Source organism: Styela clava, chromosome 5 (assembly GCF_964204865.1).
Source record: "Styela clava chromosome 5, kaStyClav1.hap1.2, whole genome shotgun sequence".
NCBI classification, from domain to species: Eukaryota; Metazoa; Chordata; class Ascidiacea; order Stolidobranchia; family Styelidae; genus Styela; species Styela clava.
Window position 1 is genome coordinate 9,000,856 of NC_135254.1, and position 18,464 is coordinate 9,019,319.

At 34.7% G+C, this 18,464-nt stretch overlaps 1 protein-coding gene across 2 annotated transcripts in view; it reads left to right on the forward strand.

Annotated features, from left to right (window-relative positions):
- Positions 1-7,898: 7,898 nt before the first annotated feature.
- Positions 7,899-18,464, forward strand: part of LOC120344249 (centriolin-like) — a 47,142-nt gene continuing 36,576 nt past the window's right edge. For both annotated transcript variants that reach the window (XM_078112566.1, XM_078112567.1), the window contains exons 1-14: positions 7,899-8,235; positions 8,579-8,679; positions 9,371-9,504; positions 9,838-9,968; positions 10,421-10,562; positions 10,897-11,083; positions 11,994-12,055; positions 12,468-12,599; positions 13,795-13,899; positions 14,628-14,741; positions 15,388-15,445; positions 16,682-16,857; positions 17,432-17,560; positions 17,958-18,111. In XM_078112566.1, coding sequence (XP_077968692.1) covers positions 8,060-8,235; positions 8,579-8,679; positions 9,371-9,504; positions 9,838-9,968; positions 10,421-10,562; positions 10,897-11,083; positions 11,994-12,055; positions 12,468-12,599; positions 13,795-13,899; positions 14,628-14,741; positions 15,388-15,445; positions 16,682-16,857; positions 17,432-17,560; positions 17,958-18,111 — 1,801 coding nt within the window. In that variant the 5' untranslated portion in view covers positions 7,899-8,059. The remainder of the gene's footprint in view (positions 8,236-8,578; positions 8,680-9,370; positions 9,505-9,837; positions 9,969-10,420; positions 10,563-10,896; positions 11,084-11,993; positions 12,056-12,467; positions 12,600-13,794; positions 13,900-14,627; positions 14,742-15,387; positions 15,446-16,681; positions 16,858-17,431; positions 17,561-17,957; positions 18,112-18,464) is intronic.

Below are 18,464 nucleotides of genomic sequence, written 5' to 3' on the forward strand. Positions count from 1 at the left end.
ACACTGCAAAAAACCTGGCCACATTCAGAGGAATTGCGATCAGCGAAAAATAGAATACCCCACACTCCAGCGCAACCCTAGTAATGCATGGTCCGCCCCCAGAAGGAGAGAACAACCCCCTACTGTTCAAAACATACCAAGAACTAACCAACAACCTACACAAGGCAATGGTCCTATACAAGACGCGACTCTAAACACACAGTCGCCCGAAATAGACACAAACGTGGAAACCTCTCATATAGATTACGAGTTACCGAACAACCATCGGGTAAACGAACGACAAATCATTGAACCGAAAAATACAGATGACCAAAAACAAAACGTAGAACCAAAAAAAAAAAAAAGTATGACACAATTGGAAGAGAATCAAGAGCCCACACAATTAGACACTTCGGAATTCTCATCCTCGGCAGTAGACTCATCACCAAACCAATTAGGAGAAACATCGAATTGGTCAGAATGTGACAATATATTAAGCCCAATTAGCAAGACACCGTCGAAATCAATTAACACCAGACCGACCCCACGATTGAAGGAAACATCAACAATCGGCAATACGCCCTATAATCCACCATCAAAGGGCGGGGCTTATGTCAAGGTGATGATCAACAACATAGAACGACATGACACAACATCGTCCTTGTTCTCTGCCTCCCCACAAAAAGTGTTGTCAGCCCCAGCAAATTTAGAAGAAAACAGACCCCTACCTCACATACCAAATATGGACTTAAATGAGTCAATTATGGAAAAGAAGGATTATAACAATAAAAGATATAGAAAGGATACAACATCCTCAGAGTCTTCTTGGGACAAGGGAACTACTGGAGCTGGAAAAAAGAAAAAATGATGTGAGTTGACTTTTTTTTTCTGCAAGTTTCTATGAGTATTTACCCGTTCACCACAAGTATTAGCCTAAAATATATCTGTTTATATACCCAATTCTATGAGTCATGGATGAGATAAGCCTAATCTCATTAAACGCAAATGGCGTCCAACACCATCTGAACAGTCTCAAAATTTTCATAGAAAATGAAAAACCTAATGTCTTGTGTCTGCAAGAAGCGCACAGATTAGACAAATTACTTGTAGAACGTTGGGCGAATGACTTAGGGTATAATATCTTTTTTAACACCCTGGACAAACTGGAAAAACATGATACACAATTTAGACAAGGAACGACAATACTAGTCAGAACTGAAAATACAATACCCTCCCCAGCATATACTATACACATACAACACCGGTGTGATAGTACTGAAATTCTGGTAGACAATCAGATAATAAAAATATTTAATGTATATAGCCCTGCCCAAGATGGACCTGTGAAAACAGAATTTTATAAACAGCTGGTGAATATTTTGACTCACTACTGCGTTTTTCATGACTTCCTAATAGTAGGAGATTTCAATCTTATCTTAGACCCAATAGACTGTAGGATTACAAGAAATTTCAAACTTCGGCCCCCCAGTAAAATTTTTCGAAACTTTATTCAAACTAATAATATATCTGACACTTTCCGGAAGAAATACCCCAAAAAACAAACCTTCACGTATATTGCCGGATTACAAGGACGCAGAATTGACAATATTTATAATTCGCCAAACATGGAACACATAATCTCGAATATAGGCTACGCAATAAACACTGTTTCCGACCATGTGCTCTGTCCGTCCATTAAATTGGAGCAAACCAAAAAAGTCCGTTGGGGAAAAGGGACTTGGAGGAATAATTTATCAATATATGATGATAATACGTACATCAACATTATAAAGAATTCCTACGAATCTGCCCTTACCGAGATGGAATGTTTCGACAAAATCCAAGACTGGTGGGATAACCTTAAGCGTAGAATTAAAAAAGATACAGTAGCGTACTCCATATCCGTCGCAAAAGTTAAAAACAACAAAAAAACTCAACTACGAAACATTTTGGACAAACTCATTAATGAAGGAAAAAAGGTAAATACATTAAGAATCGAAAACTTGAGACTACAACTAAAACATCTACAGAATGAGCGAATTAAACTAGATGTATTAATGGCAAACATTAATGATTTTGAGCATGGCGAGAAGCCTACAAAAACCTTCTACGCAAGAATTAAACAACGAGCTAAAAAGACCACAATTGAAAGGCTAAAAACACAAAACAATGATATTGTCAGCAATCAAGATGAAATTATGTCACTAGTGGAAGGCTCCTATCGCAATCTATGGGGAGAAAAACATGAAGTCATCGAACAACACCAACAACATTACTTATCCCTGATGAGCTCCACTCAAATATCGGAAGAGGAAAACGCTATTTTGGAACACCCTATCACCAGCGACGAGATCTATAACGCAATAAAATAACTTCAAAATAACAAGTCTCCTGGGATTGATGGATTCAGCAAAGAATTTTACGTAACTTTTTGGAACATCATCAAAACGCAGTTTACACAACTTGTTAACAATGTCTTCTCGTTTGGCCCATTTCCACAATCCTCAACATTATCTAAAGTCAAGCTCCTATATAAAAAAGACGACGAAACCTATCTAAAGAACTGGCGACCCATTACAACTTTAAATATGGATTATAAAATTATTTCGAAAGTTATAGTTAAACGTCTGGAACCAATCATGTCTAAAATAATCAGTTCATCCCAAAAATGTTCGCTTACCCACAGAAGTATGTCCGACGTACATTATAATACCGACGCTATCATACGGTACTGTAAAAAGAAAAACATCCCCGGTACAATAGTCCTAATTGACAATTTAAAAGCGTTTGATAACGTCGGCCATGACTTTTTATTTAGCATTCTGAAACAAATTGGGCTCGTAAGCAAGTTTCGTAACGTCATTCAAAATATGTATCTTGATATTAAATCCTGTATCGATGTAAACGGTAAGATGACAAATGCAATCACCATAAAGCGGGGCATAAGACAGGGATGTCCCCTGAGTATGTTGCTCTATGCAATAAGCGTCGAGCCCCTGGCAAGATCTGTGCAGATGAATACAAACATCCACGGTATCAAACTGGGTAAGTGCGAACACAAATTAGACCAATACGCTGACGATTTAACTTTTACAGTAGCAAACCATACATCAATAAATGATATTTTCCGGGAACTACGCAATTTTCAGCTCGCATCCGGTCAAAAAATTAACAAACAGAAAACCGAGTTCCTATGTATTACGAAACCTTCTCAAATTTTAATGTGCAACTCTTCATATGGACAATATATTAAAGATGACGTCAAAATATTGGGGGTAAACTTTGGACAAAAGCGACGTAAATTATCTCGGACACTAAACTATATAAAATCTCGGCGGATGACGTGGTATGGAAAATCGGTGGTTATCAACTCGTTAATCATGTCTGTAATACTATTCCACGCGAAGGTGAAAACAATGCCAATGGGAAATATAAAAACATTTCAAAAATTAATTTTCAAATTTTTGTGGTTCCCGGAAAAAATAGAATCAATCAATAGGAAGAAGATGCAATTACCTTGGAATCAGGGTGGAATTAACATGACTAACATGAAAGCAAAAGTAGAAGCCTGTCTTGTAGAAAAAATGAAGACACTCGTGAGCGGTAGTAATCTTGACCAATTTTGGCATTTCGAAGCCCTGTATTCTTTGGGCTCAAAAATAAAGATCGTAAATAAGGAGTTGTACAGTAATTCGATGCCTCACGATATCTCAGTACCTGCATATTGGACATACCTACTAGAAATTTTTCGATCGGTGAATTTTTCGCACAATGAATGAGAAATAGCCAAACACAGAGACATTTATCTAAAACTTAAAGAAAACTGTTTAGACCAGCGACAAGATACCATCAATTGGGAGGAGATTCATCTTTTACAAAGAGATGATCGTTCCTATTATACAAACGCGGAACGAGTCTGCTCCTATCGAATTGCACGGGAAGGCTATTTTTTGGGGGATAGATTAAAAGGAACAACGCTTAGATTTGGACCAACTGGAATCTTAAAAATTATGAACTGCAAGTTCTGTAAAATTGCGTCTGATAGCACCAACCACCTATTTTTCCAATGTAGTATAATAACGGCATATATTGCAGAAATTACCGAGATCCTAAACAGCCTTCTTAGCAATCCCATCACGGTGTCAAAGGAGCACATATACTATAACAGCTACAATGGTTTACACAGAATACTGGTTACAAAATGTTTCGTCATCCTAAAAAACATTGTAATAAAACAGAAGGTCCAGCTAGACATAGGAATCAGGTATTTGGCCCCCACTGATAAAAATATAGTAACAGCGTTAACACTAAAAATTGCAGAATTCCGTTTTATAATGGAATACAAATTCAAAGATATACAATTTCTCGGACTCAGGACAAATTGGAAAGAAATACTAAACGGGTATTCCTCGACGTAACATTTTAAAGAATGATGGCGTTTCTCCAGCCACCACAAATGGTAGACCGGACACAATGGCAAAACCGCCTATTTTTAGCCTTGTTAATACCATACAATATAAGCGGATGTGATGAATCGGGAGCCTCGCGGTGGAAGTCATGCTGCGTCCTGTACGCGGTATGTACGGAAGCCGGGTGGCGGAAGTTGTGCTGTGCCCCGTATGGCATAGGCGGAAGCCTTGGGTGAAAGTTATGCTGTGCTACACATAGCATATACAAAAACCCCGGGGCGAATGTCTGTGCTCTTTTGGTGCATGGCACATACCGAAGCCTCCAGAAGTAGATGAATACTGCATGCAGTAATATGCTTACGAGGCGATATACCTTTATGGTTCGGATATGACGTGTCTCTAAGACACTGATCCGAGTTTGAAAAAATTTCTGATCCGCAAAAAAAAAAAAAAAATAGTAGTCCATGGGGAGGTTGAGGGGGATAGGGCAGTGAGTAGAGGATGGGAAAAGCTGCAGAAAAGGAGGCATCGTGTTAAAGATGGGAGGTCTGAGCAGAGAGTCGAAGACAGGCCTACCAACGTACGATTGATAAAACGGACTTCAGATCATAGTGGCATCGCATAAATAATCGTGGATTAGCATCATTGTTTACTTCATTTGCAAAGTTATTGCAGGCTTATGGTCTGGAATATCAATGGTAATCAACCACCGTAATTAGTAGCTTGAAAATATGCTATTTTGTACTTTGTTAGCTTACTAAAGCCGTGTCCACATCGCATATACTCAAGTCCACGCTCGAATATATGCATGGTTGTTACACATTCAGCGTGCTTTTGAAGCGCAGTACTTTAATTACAAATGTGTTATTTTTTCATCTTACATACATCTATTAATTGCATGACGACCGGCCAAGAGTGACTTACATCCATTACAGATGGCGCTAGAGCTCCGTGACTATACACAAAGAATTCGCAATGTTCCATGGAAACAATCAAACATAATATCTTGTCTCAGTTTGAATAACTGGGCGGGGCTGTGAAAATCCACATTAAAACTTTTTTATCATCGACGTTTGATTAATGAGCGTTAATCGAGTTTGTATTGTATGAATTCTTTTACTGTGGATAGATTAAATATTTGATAACGCTGACGTTTACTTAGATTGCTACGTGGTATCAACCATTTCCAAACAAGTGCCAAAGTATCGAAATTTATGAACGATACGTAAACAAGGAAGGCGTGTTTGAGAATTCGAGTCAAGCACGATCGAAGTAGGCTACTTGTTCATTGGAGATAATGGTATCCCGCCTGGGCGATCTCCAACATTGACTGCGAAGCATCGCTTGTAGAAGTCGAGTGACATCGAGGCACTAAACGAAGTGTAAGATAAACAATAATTCGTTTGTTTTTATCGATGTAATCATCATATCTCACAAGGTCGAGAAATTGTTTCAGGTCGCGCGTATTCATTGCATCGGTTTACTTCGGTGAGTAATTAAAAAATTCAAGCTCCGATAAAAACAGTCTCAAGTAACCAGATATTAGGGTTTCATTGTCTCCGGACAAGCCTCATAATGTTTCTTTATTACCTTCTGATCAAACAAAACGCTTGCGGACTAAGCGAAGTATGGCATGCGCTTTAGGGGATGCACTTTTGGCTTCAGGTGTATGCGAAAGGTGTAAATGTGTGAGAAGGTGAAGATATGCTTGAAATATTATTTTAGGTGTTTCAGAGATAGTCATTTTAGTATTGATTGGTAAATTCATAAATATATTGCTGTAGTTTATTTATATTAGTCTTACATTTTTACCAGCTTGCTATTAAAAATTGACATTTGGTATTTATTTGTCGTCCGAGTGTGAGCAATTTGTATTCATATAACTTGAAGCACCGCTAGTCACAATTCTTGCGTGACGGAAGTTGATCGTTCGAATTGCATTCGTATATATGAAGTTCTCGGAAATGCTATAATAAAAAAACACAGATAGTTTGAATGCCTGCTTTTTGACAAAAAGTTCAATTTAATTTACACTTATTGCTAGACTGGATTTACCCAGTCAGAAATCAGGATAGACAACGAACAAAGATTTAGGTACGCATAGATAGGCTATATACATCAAAATAGAAGTCTCAAAACATCGTTAATTTTCGGGAATCTTGACGACATAACCTCGTATGGCAGGGGTGGGTGAAATTTTTGGTAAGGGCCGCTCGCAAAATCTTTTTTTCGTTAAAAAAGGTATTTAATTTTTCACAAGTACTATATCATAAGTTATCTGTGGTAAAAAATGTACTATATAAAAAAATCCCAGATTGAAGATTTTTTAAACAAATATATCAAAAGTAGAAAGAACATCTGACATTTATAGTTCAGATATATTATATTAAGATTAAAAATAGATTTAAATGTTGTGTGTAGTGAGACATATTTAACAATTTAATCCAAGACTACGATCACTAAAATTGTTATGTTCGTAATTCCAAATTTAGCTGACAAGCATACCGGAAACGAGAGAATTTCCGGTACACGTGTGTTCGCCGAAGTGTGTCCGAAATTGTAGAATCTCTCGTTTTACTTTGTTGTTGTTCTTATCAACGGTGCGTAACATGAACAATAGCGCGGTTGGTTCGAAAGGTTGAATTCATCATTTGAGTTGACTTTTTATTCAAACTTTGGCAAATTTATATAGGAGCAGATCAATATTATATGATAATGACATTTCTGTATTTGCTTTGATTTTAGGACTGCTGAGTGTGTAAATTTGGAGCTGGCAAACTTGCGGTGTTAGAGAGTTTCAGTATTATTCGCAAGCAAATCATTGCTGCATTGATACAGTGATAATACCGTTAAACGAATAGTCAATAACTAATAGCCTATGTGTTTTTATGCCTTCATGTACAGCATGTCAGTTTGGTGATATCCATGTTCGAATAGTTTGGTATTATATATTTCAAGTTTGTAGTTTTTGCAAATTAAAATAGACTATTTTTAGAATTTTGGTGTCTGCGAATTGACAATTTTGGGATCGACAATTTTTGACAATTTAAACGCCATGCTCACCACCTTATCAAATATTGGTAAATGTAAAATCATGTTGCTAAATGTAAATTTCATTCCAAAAAATAGTATCAGCTTATCTCAGTATCTTGTTCACAGTGAGTGTGTAAACATCATATGTAGCACCTTGATTCCAATAACCTGATCATGATTTTTTTTCGAAATCGTTAATTTTGCAATTAAAGTCTCTACTCTAAGTTTCGCCTTATTACACACATTATTCTTATTCCAGTATTTCATCATTAATTATCCATGCATAGAAAATTACCAGCTTAGTATTCGTGTATTATTTAAATAAGCATGACAAAATTATTCAACGTTTTGCGGACTTCGGTACTGGTTTATCTCAAGTTATTCATCGTTTAGTACTCAGCAGTTAATATGCAAATGTATATTCCTAATATTGGTTTTTAAACTTTCAAATGTGTTACATTTATTTCATTCTTTTTTATTTTTTCTTAGAGATAATATTGGTCTATTGTAGACCACTTATATTTGCTTTGTATAAAGAAGTGAAATGGAGACTCCCATGTTTTAATTAACTCGCTTGAATTGTTGCTATGATACAAATGTGAGATAATAATTCAACAAACATTCTCAAAACAAACAATATGAGAAAATCACAATCTTCTCACAGTCGAATTCCTAGCGCTGATGATGCTGCTGTGCCTAAGCTACCTCCGTCAATCACTCCAAGAGCTTCTTCAGTCCCTGGATCTCGTATTCCTTCCCCCACAAGGTCAAAGGTTGCACCTAAACCCAGAAGTAGGGCGTCAACCCCACAAAGGTAATAAAAAATTTTTAGTCACATCATATTTTGTGTTTTTGCATAAAAAATCACTCTCATATGGCGACGAGTTTCATAAAGACTGTGGTGATAATTGCGTAGTATTTGATAAAAATATTCACACTATATTCAGGCACCAACAATTCTGAGATAATTACGCTTTGGTAACACTGTGGTGATTTTTTCTAATCTTTCATATGCACCCCCTCAATGATTGTCCTAAAAATAAGCCTCAAAATAAAAAATAAAAATGTGTGAAACTTCCCTTCTTGTTACTTTCTATGATACTTTTATAGGAACAAAGATATAGGAAATATTCTCAACTATAAAAATTTATATTCAGATCTCGTTCATCTAGTATATCTCCAATTCGAGCAAGTATGACAAGTCCGCAAATAAGTCCAATAAGAACAAGTTATGCAAGTCAAGATTTATCTGCTTCTGGTTTGTCTATTTTTTACTTGTTAGTTAAGAATTTTTTTCAAAATAGACTAAATCATGCTGTTTGGATAAACTAGTAGCTATCGTGTTAGCATTATTTTGGCAACGCTGGTCAGATAGTCCCTTGTTTACTCTTTTCCACCTTTTTATTTTACATATGAAATATCGAAAAAGCTATTTTGAGGATTGTGATTCTTTTCGCTATTGTAATATTGTGACTGTTAGTTTAGAAATTTACATTTTTATCTTTGATGACACCGCAACAAATCTGAGTGGTAGGAGTTTTGGACGCTAGTTTTCTAATAAAATATAGCTAATATATTTTGATGTCTGATTTCGGGGCTCCCGAAGTATGCGAACCAAGATGGCGGACATCGGAATGTAACATGTGTACTAGGTTAGGCCATAATTTTAGGTATGAATACTACGGGAGGCTCTTGGCTAGTCTTCGAACTGATAATAGGACTAAAATAAGGAAAATTGGAAAAAAATTATCGCCTAACCCTAACCTGTTACCCATGTTACGTTCCGATGTCCGCCATCTTGGTTCGCATACTTCGGGAGCACCCTGATTTCTATGTTGACATGTTGTCTATTGCAATTAGCTTTGGAAAACTTAATCTATAATCACTTCTTGTAGTTTTGACTTACCACACATAAAGACTTTTCATTTATGTCTGTCTAATATTCTCAGATGGCCAAGGTTCTGGACGAAATCTTGTTAGATACATCACACACGACATGATTAAGAGATTGTCAAAAAATAATGACCAGCTGGATCAAGTCAGATCATTGAATTTCACTCTCTCAGGAGAGAAAAAAATTAGAGTAAGTCATTTAATATTTATATTATTAGCATGAGATATTTTAAATTCCTGGTATCTTTATTATACATTAATTATGATTTTTGTCCACTTAGAAAATAGTGATCAGAAACCATCGCATATTTAAGAGACAGTGTGTCCTTTATAGAATAAAATGATTTAAGCAGAGCCATAGCAACTAGGACCACGCTGAGAGCTGCCATGTTTGTCGATAAGTTTTTTAATTATTTTTGGGTAATTTATTTTACATTTTGGTGAATTTTTGTGCTGTAAAACAAAATATATTTATAAAAGTATGCACCCTTTGACCTAAACGTTTTTTCTTATTTTTTCTCAGTACATTGAAAACCTTGAAGATTGCAGGAATCTGACATCACTCAACTTCAGCGGAAATGTCATTCAAAGAATTGAGAAGATTGATCATCTTACTAAATTAAGAGAACTTAATCTAGCCAACAATCAAATAAAGTAAAGATAATTTAAACCTAATTTTATATTTCTTGAATATGAATTGAAATTTCTTGTATCAGTATAAAGTTTGCTAATGTATTTCATTTCAATGTCTTTTTTCTACCTCTCTATGGGTCACTGTATATAGCAGGGGTGAGCAAACTATGTACGGCGGGCCAAATCGGGGCTGTTGGGTAATTCAATCTGGCCCGCCTGATGCTGCCACATCCAAATTTTGAATTTTTAGCTGAGAAATAACAAGAAATTTGTTAAGAATTCTGATTAAATTTAGTTTTGGCGCAAGGCTTTCTACTTTTGCTTTTGACACTGTAAATATTGCTCTTGAAATATAACTTTTTGCGTAACAATCACGTTTCCAGCCAGTCTAGATATATATAATACAAGGAGTAAAATGCCTCTTTTTCATTTGCGTTTCTCTATTTAAATTTTTTTTCATTTATATCTTTTAGCAAAATTGAAGGATTAGAAACTTTGACGAGTCTACAATCATTGAATTTGAATGGGAATATGATCGAGACGATTCCTATATGGTTTGTCAAGAAATTGAGAGCAATGAGAATACTCAGAATTGGTCATAACCAGATCTCTTCAGTAAGTACCGTTTAGAAATTTTGTTGTTAATACCATTTTATTTTGTTGCTGCACAATTTTTAGTTATTTATAATAAACCTCTTATCATTAAGAGTAACAATATGTCTACTTTGCCCGATTGCCATCAAGAAATCGGTTAGGTTGTGATGGACACAGCAAGGGTATAAAACTAGGGCTGGGAAGTATGTGAAAATACAAAACCGACTTCAATAATAAGACCATTTAATAATAGAACGGCTTTTTACATTGCCATTCCCAAACCCAAATCTCCGAAATAATGATTGTTACCGTGAATAAAACTTTTTTATATAATAGTTTTCTTCTTTCATTTCAGTTGTCAGAAATTGTGAAACTTCGTAATTTTCATGATCTGCAATCACTTACTATTGCTGGGAATCCATTGTGTGATTTGGCACATCATCGTTCCTACACAGTATTTCATCTTCGAACTGTTGATCAACTTGATGGACAAAATGTCACTGTTAATGAAAGATCTGCTGCTAATACAAGATTCGCTCAGGGTCTGTTTTCCTCTATCTTTTTATGAGTTTAGTCTTCAGAGTTATAGATTGAGAGAAAATGGACGTATTTTAAGCTCTGAATTATTTCCTGCTAATTGTTCAATAGGTTGGAATTTCTTTGATGTTTAGGCTGAATAGTAATTTATTGATTAACTTCCTGCAGATTACAATGAAATTGGTTTATGATTTTTTATACCCTTCAGCTCAATTAAAACAGCCCTTAGATGCAAGAAGCTTCTAGATCAGGGGTGTGCAACATGTTTTGTCGGTGGCCATACCACCAATTTCAGACATCTAGCTGGGCCATACAAAAAGTTTAGTTTATCCATGTACATCACAATATCATGGGGCAAAATGAGCGTTATGGAAGCCTGCAGCAACGACATAGACATTCATATAGAGAAGGCAAGAACAGAGAATGCGGCTATCGCTTAGTCTTACAGTAATAAAGGTGCCAAGAAAATGGCGAAAGATTTAACGCAGCGACAAGAGCAAAAAACATGTATTTTCACCAATGCGGACGCCCTTTCAACATAAACTCTTGGATTAGGATTTTATGCTCGAAGGGCCACACTAAATGGCTTGGCGGGTTGGGTTATAGCCTGCGGACCACCTGTTGCACACCACTATTCTAGATTTTTAAGTTTGGGAAGCCTTGTGATTCAACATAGTCTTTTAAAATTTTGAGGTGTTGGGCTTGAGTTGACTAACCGATTGGCCTTAAATTGAACAACTTTTAAATATATCAACCTCAATTAAATTGAAATAGGAAATGAAATTGAGAACAACTACTTGATGTATCTGCATGATTTTCAGTAATTTTTGAATATAGTCTTGGTCTGTTCAATGCCCCAAATGGTTTTTGTTTGTTTTTGACACTTGGTAAGAATAAATATTTTTCAATGTTTAGATGAAATTGACAGACTGGCACGAGAATTGAACAAGACATCTGAGGAATTTAAGGCATTACAGGTAACTTGACTTATTAGGTCTTGAGCTCAGGGATTTAGTCTGAATGAAATATTGTATCAATGTGAATTTCAAAATTGTGTGAAGTTTGAACTTTTCAATAATATTCTAAGTTTAATATAGTTTTATATACCCTTCAATGCTTTTCATACGATATTATAAAAATTCTAGTTTTTATCTCCGTATTGGTGTAAAGCATTGCGGGGATGTTGGAGGTTTAATTTTGCCCTCGACTCTGAGCTAACTCTCGAATATAGAAATTTCAAAATTTGGGCTTATTGAATTCTTAAAATACTATGGCTAGGGCTCTAACTCAATGACTCTAAAATAATTGTAATCTCACTTTGCGGTGCTGATGTCGATGCATTCCAACGTATCAGGTTTTTTTATTATCCTACTTTTGTGCATAATCCAGGATCAACATAATGAATCATTAGAAAATCTCGATGCATTGAATGCAAGAGAAAGAGAATTGACAGACAGAGATCAAATTAATAACGAGACAAGAGAAGAATTAGAAGTTGAATTAGATGCAAAAGATGAGTTGGTGAGTATTTTTAACTTGATTTCAATAAAATTTGTTTTCAAGTTATGTATTATCAGGGGAAAAAAAAAGTAAATTCAAAACAGTTGACAAATTAAACCGTTGACGGCATTAAAATAAAAATAAAAAACTTTTGCTTTCTGAAAGTAATGAAGATTTTTTAATATTAAATACTAATTTTTTTTATTCATGTTCAACTTTAAAAAATATATAAATTCATTGAGTCTGTTTTTGATAACTTAGTTAATTTGCTTTTTAATTTTCTACAGTTTTTTTAAGGTGAAGAAAGCTTATTGTCTAAAGTTTTTGAATAAATATATTCTAAATCTAAATTATTTCTAAAATCATTCCTTGTCTTGATATTTGTATGCTTTTAACATTCCGTTTTAAAGTTTTGTAACAAAAAATTGTGCTTTATATATTTATATATGGTTGATATGTTACATTCTACCAGTAAGAATGAAGCTTTAAAACAAAAATCTCAGAATGATGACATTTGAGAAAGCTATCACGTCCTTGTATCAGTATACTCGAATACTTGAGCCATCTCTGAATCATTTCTGTTCAATTGTACGATAGTTAACAATGGCTGATATGTAGTGTTTGAACAGCCCATTGTTTGGTGTGTATTCGTAAGGTTTATTTGGAAAACCATTAAGTTTGGTAAATTATTGGCATACTTCAGAAAGTACTTGAGTTTTGTAATCCAATAAGTATTTAAATACACTTGTACACATTACAGTGTAGCCCGAAGTGGATATCCTAGGAAAAGGCATATATTATTGAAATTTGTCAAGATTTTCAAACACACAAAATAAATCTGGTATGATAAATAGCTGAATATTAATAATGAACTTTTATAGAATTCAAATATATATATATATGTATCGAATTGTTAATAATATTATACATTCAATACCCTCCAAACTTTTCTGCCAAGCTACACTGACTGCCAGACAGCACAATATTTCACCTTTTTCTAAAGTAGTACATAAATGTTATTATGGTGCGTACAATTTATTATTAGCAATGATTTTAACCTTAATTAAGCTAAAACTGTTAAAAATGTACTGAGTGATCTTCAACCACTGGCCATAAGATAACAGTGTAAAATTTCTTAAGTGTTGGCATTTTTCATTCAGTTCTTCAGTTTTGTTTCATTCAATTTAACATTATCTTATTCTTCCATATTTTCCAGCTGAAGAAAAAGGCAAAAGAATTACAAAGATCTCAAGCAAAACAATATCAACTGGAACAAGAACTTGCTTTTTATAAATTAGATGCAAAATTTGAACCTTTGAATGTAAGTAATGTGGTGTTATATGCATTTTGCTATAGTGGAATATGGAGTAAGAGTCGGTTAATGTTGTGTCCTCATTTGGTTTGTCAGTGTGGCGTATTGTACTTAGCGCTAGGAATACGCTTGCCCACCTCGATTATCATGCGAGGGTTTGCAGGTTCGAATCCCATGCGAGGAGATTGCTGGACTCCTCGCAGCCGCAGTGGGTTTCACGTAAACACTGGTAGGACTGGTGACCGGACGAGAGGCCGTGGTTCACCATATGGTTAAGCCGTGTTATCGACTTTCCTCTCTTCTAGGATAAATATTTAAATCTTATCCATTTAATCTTGTTTTAAAAATGTTTGATATAGAACTAAACATTATTAAAGTAGACCACTAGTTAGGACGATGAGATAGTTCTTATTCTGCTTGAGAGAATATCTCAAATCTTAAATCCTTATCTTAAATCCCATTGAGGAGATTGAAAGAATGATGGATATCTGGCAATTTATACCCAGTTGAGTTCACTCTGGTTGTGGTTGCGGACCAAGTGATCTAATCCACCTTGTGATGTAGGCTATATATTAATGATATACATGCCACATTTCATCAATTCAAGATAGACTGAAAATATTTATGTTTTTATAAATTATATTACTGTGGTCGTGTTATCTTCACTTCATTTAGAAATTTTGCTGTTAAGCAATAATAATTGTATCGTATATTAGATGGAAAATTTATATTTTCAGTTTCCACGAACACTCTCCGACGAAGAGGAAGATGATGCAGATAGTCCTTACATTGGGAAATCACCTTTCAAGAAAAATCAATTTGCTGTTGAAGGAAGAGTTCCTGGCAGAAAAGTGAGAATTTTGTTTCCTATATTTAATTGAATGTCAGAAGTTGTTTTCTGGGCGTTCCAGAAGTGTGCGTACCAATATGTTGTGTAAATGGACTGAAGCCTATAGGCAGGGGGTATATTCACTCGGCTAACACAGACAGTCCCCGAACTCGTAATAGAACTAAAATAAGGAAAATCGGAATAAAATTATGACCTAACCCTAACCTGGTACACACACTACTGTTTTCTGTGGAGGATTCAATTTTTGAGATGATCAAGATTGTATTGAAATGCCATGGCATTGTTTCAGAGATGGCAGAAATATTCATTGAACTTGTCTTGCGAATTTTGAATCGTAAAATACTATTTTCATTTCTAAACTGTTTCATATATTTGCTCTGAATGAGGGTCATACCAAGCATCTATTAGTGTCAAAATCTTTTTGCTAAATTTAGCATTGCCTTCTACCTAATTTAATACAGTTAGACTGGAAATAGGGTTTGAATCATTGAATAGAATTCTCAACCGGTGACTGTAACGAGCCAATGTAAGGTCAAGGCCTTATGTTGAAAGTGGAAGCCCCATACTGTACAATCTTAAATACAAACATGTTATCTTTCATTGTAGAATTTGGTATTTTGTAAACAACATAATCTGTTAAATTTCAGGGTGGAGCTGCCGCATTGGATGCTTCGTTGCAAGAGAAAGAAAGATTATTGGAAGAAGGTATGTATTAATTATTTGTTGTTAATAACTTATCATGTATGATAGGAACAATAAATCCGAATATACTATTTTAACTACCTCCTGCTAAGGTCTACTTGGATGTTTTGATAATATAGATAATCTTCTCTATATGTGTGAATGATTGTATGAACCAGGGCTGGAAAGACACAGCTAGAGTCGAGGCGCTCCGGAAGTGTATGTACCAATATGGAAGTAACTAAATAACACAGACAGTCCCCGAACTCGTAACAGAACTAAAATAAGGAAAATTGGAATAAAATTATGGTCTAACCCTAACCTGGCACACATACTATGGGAGTACCAAAGTCGAAGCCTAGAGCTGTGACATTTTTGTGGAACTGGAGCCAAGCTTTTCATGTTAAATGGAGCCGGAGCTACCAGGAATTTTAGTGGCTCCAGCTCCTAACATCTAATTATTTTTTTAACATTTATAATTTTGTGATACATCGTACTAATAATAAAATCTATCCTTTTCAGCTCATAAATTTTTTTAAATTTAAATTTGTAGTATTGTATTGAATTAAATGTTCCAAGATGAATTTATAAAAATTTTAAAACTTTGATTTTTGCAATTTGAAGCCCCATTATCATAATTTTGAGTTTCACTTCCACTAAACTGCTTCGGGCAGATATTTCATGGTAGTCGTCACATTTAAAAACCTCAATGGGTATGGGAGCCCAGCCCGAACATAAAAAATGAAGGAGCTGGAGCCACTGTGATTTCCAACCAACTTCCCAGCCCAGGTTTGAACTACTGAAAGGTTTAGTATAAAAACTGAAGAAACATTTTGCCAGTTTCAAACAATAAGATTAATTTAATGTTAGGTGTGCAATATATTGGAGAATTTTTCAAGTTTATCTTACAGGGGAAAAAGTCAATAAGATGGCTTAATTAAGCGGCTGAACCTGACTCCTAGTTCTACAGTTCGGGCTGCATATCTGATTTATTAATCTTTTTTATGCTTGGACTTGGATGAGTGATGAAGAAATTCGTAACCGCTTATATAAATTCGATGCAACGACAAGAAGTCTAGCAATTTTTCAGCACATGATTATACCTCTTAAACATGTTATTCCACGCAGGGTAATCGGCATTGTGATAGTGTTTCCTCAGCTTTGTACAAGATGCCAATTACCAATCCCATTTATTCATGGGTGATTCTTAGTAGAAAAATGTTTGCAAATTAAACTTGAGTTTTCAATGAATATTTTCAGCTGCCAATCGACTCGCCCAACTTCAACGAGAGTTAACAGACACACAGAAACAAATTGAAGATGCCAATCGTGAAATGTCTCGACTCGAGAGAGACAATATGGAAAGATCAATGTCTGAAGATGAGAAACAGAAACTCAGGAAAAGATTGGCTGCAAAAATACAGAAAGTTTGCAAGGTGATAACATCTAATAATTTAAACTAATATTTTTCCTTGTAAATTGTTTCAAATATTTGTTCTGAACAAGGTTAAAAGCAATCAGTAACTGAGACAAAGTGTAAAGTGGGGACACTGGTTGGTATTGACGGCAACTCCTTTTTTCCATGAGGCCGGTGGAAATGGGAATTTTTTTCTTGGAGGGGCAGTTAATAAATAGGTTTCAAATCGAATTTTCCCACATAAATATATATGAGAATTAGTAAATCTGATGAGAACCTTCTGGTTCTATTGCCTTGGAATTTCTCTTAGTTTAAACGGTTTGAAATCACCATTAGTGTACTTAATGGGATTTGGTTAATCATTGATTGAATATTTTTTATGTATTTCGGTGCGAGCAAGAAATAATCATATGGCAAATCACAGCTACCCAAGAATTTAACAGTGCAGATTAAAGACAGATCATAACAGGTTTTCTACATACACTTAAATATAGACTTGAAAACTAAAAAAAATTTTGTTCTTCTTATCAACGATTCTTTCATTTTTTTTGACAAATTTAATTTATCATGGTACCTACTGTTATATATTACAGTTGAAGGAATCAGCAGAAGAATTGGAAGAACAACTACAGAAAGATCGAGCAGAATTAAGAAAAAGTCGACAAGAACTTGATAAAATGAAAGCTAAATTGAAGAAAATGGATCCAAACAGTCCTGAATATGTAAGTCTTGATTGTTGTGAATATTCAGATTCAGATGTTTTAGCTTTTAAAGACCTAGTTGCTAATTATTGCTGGTGAAAAAATTGAATAAATTCTTGTGTTATTCTTCCACTGTATAATATCAAATTATCCAAGTATATATATTTAATGGTGGTATATAATGTTGCTATTTATAACTACTTATATTCCATGTTCTCTCCTATATGTAATATATATATATATATATTGAATATACGAATATATTTATTTACGGTATATCAATATACCAATAATTCCGCATGTTTATATCCGATATCTAACCTGTGATGCCACAAAGTTAGCACATCCACCCAGCCATTATAAAGCTCATTCTAAAAATTTTAAAGTTCTGTCCTTAGTTCATGTTTCATTTTTTCAGGCAAGACTCCGAGCTCAGATGATCGACAAAGAAAAACAAATTGATGATTTGAATCGACGAATAAAAGAAAATGAAACTCAATTGAACAGATTAATCAAAGGAATTGCTGTTGATACAGAAACTATCAAGTTATTGGAAGAGCAGTTAGCAAAAGGTTTCGTTTTGTTTGGTTATTCTATGATTACATCATTGGAAGGTCAATTATATCCTTACGTTAACATTTTGATTATACATAGGCAACATAGCGCATCACACTTGTCAAACAGTTTATGTTTTATACAATCACCAACTCATATTCATTTTTTCAGGCTGAAGTTTGCGCTCAGAATGGATCATTCGCAACTCAGATCTTGCTTTTGTTCCCATTCTATTCTTTTGCGAGATTTTGTAGACTTCAATTTTCCAAATCCTTTCCATTTTATCCAATCCATTTTCCTGTCACTGTATTTAATAATGAGTGAAAATTTTTTAATTATATTACTTGTTCCATTTTGTATTCAGGTCATC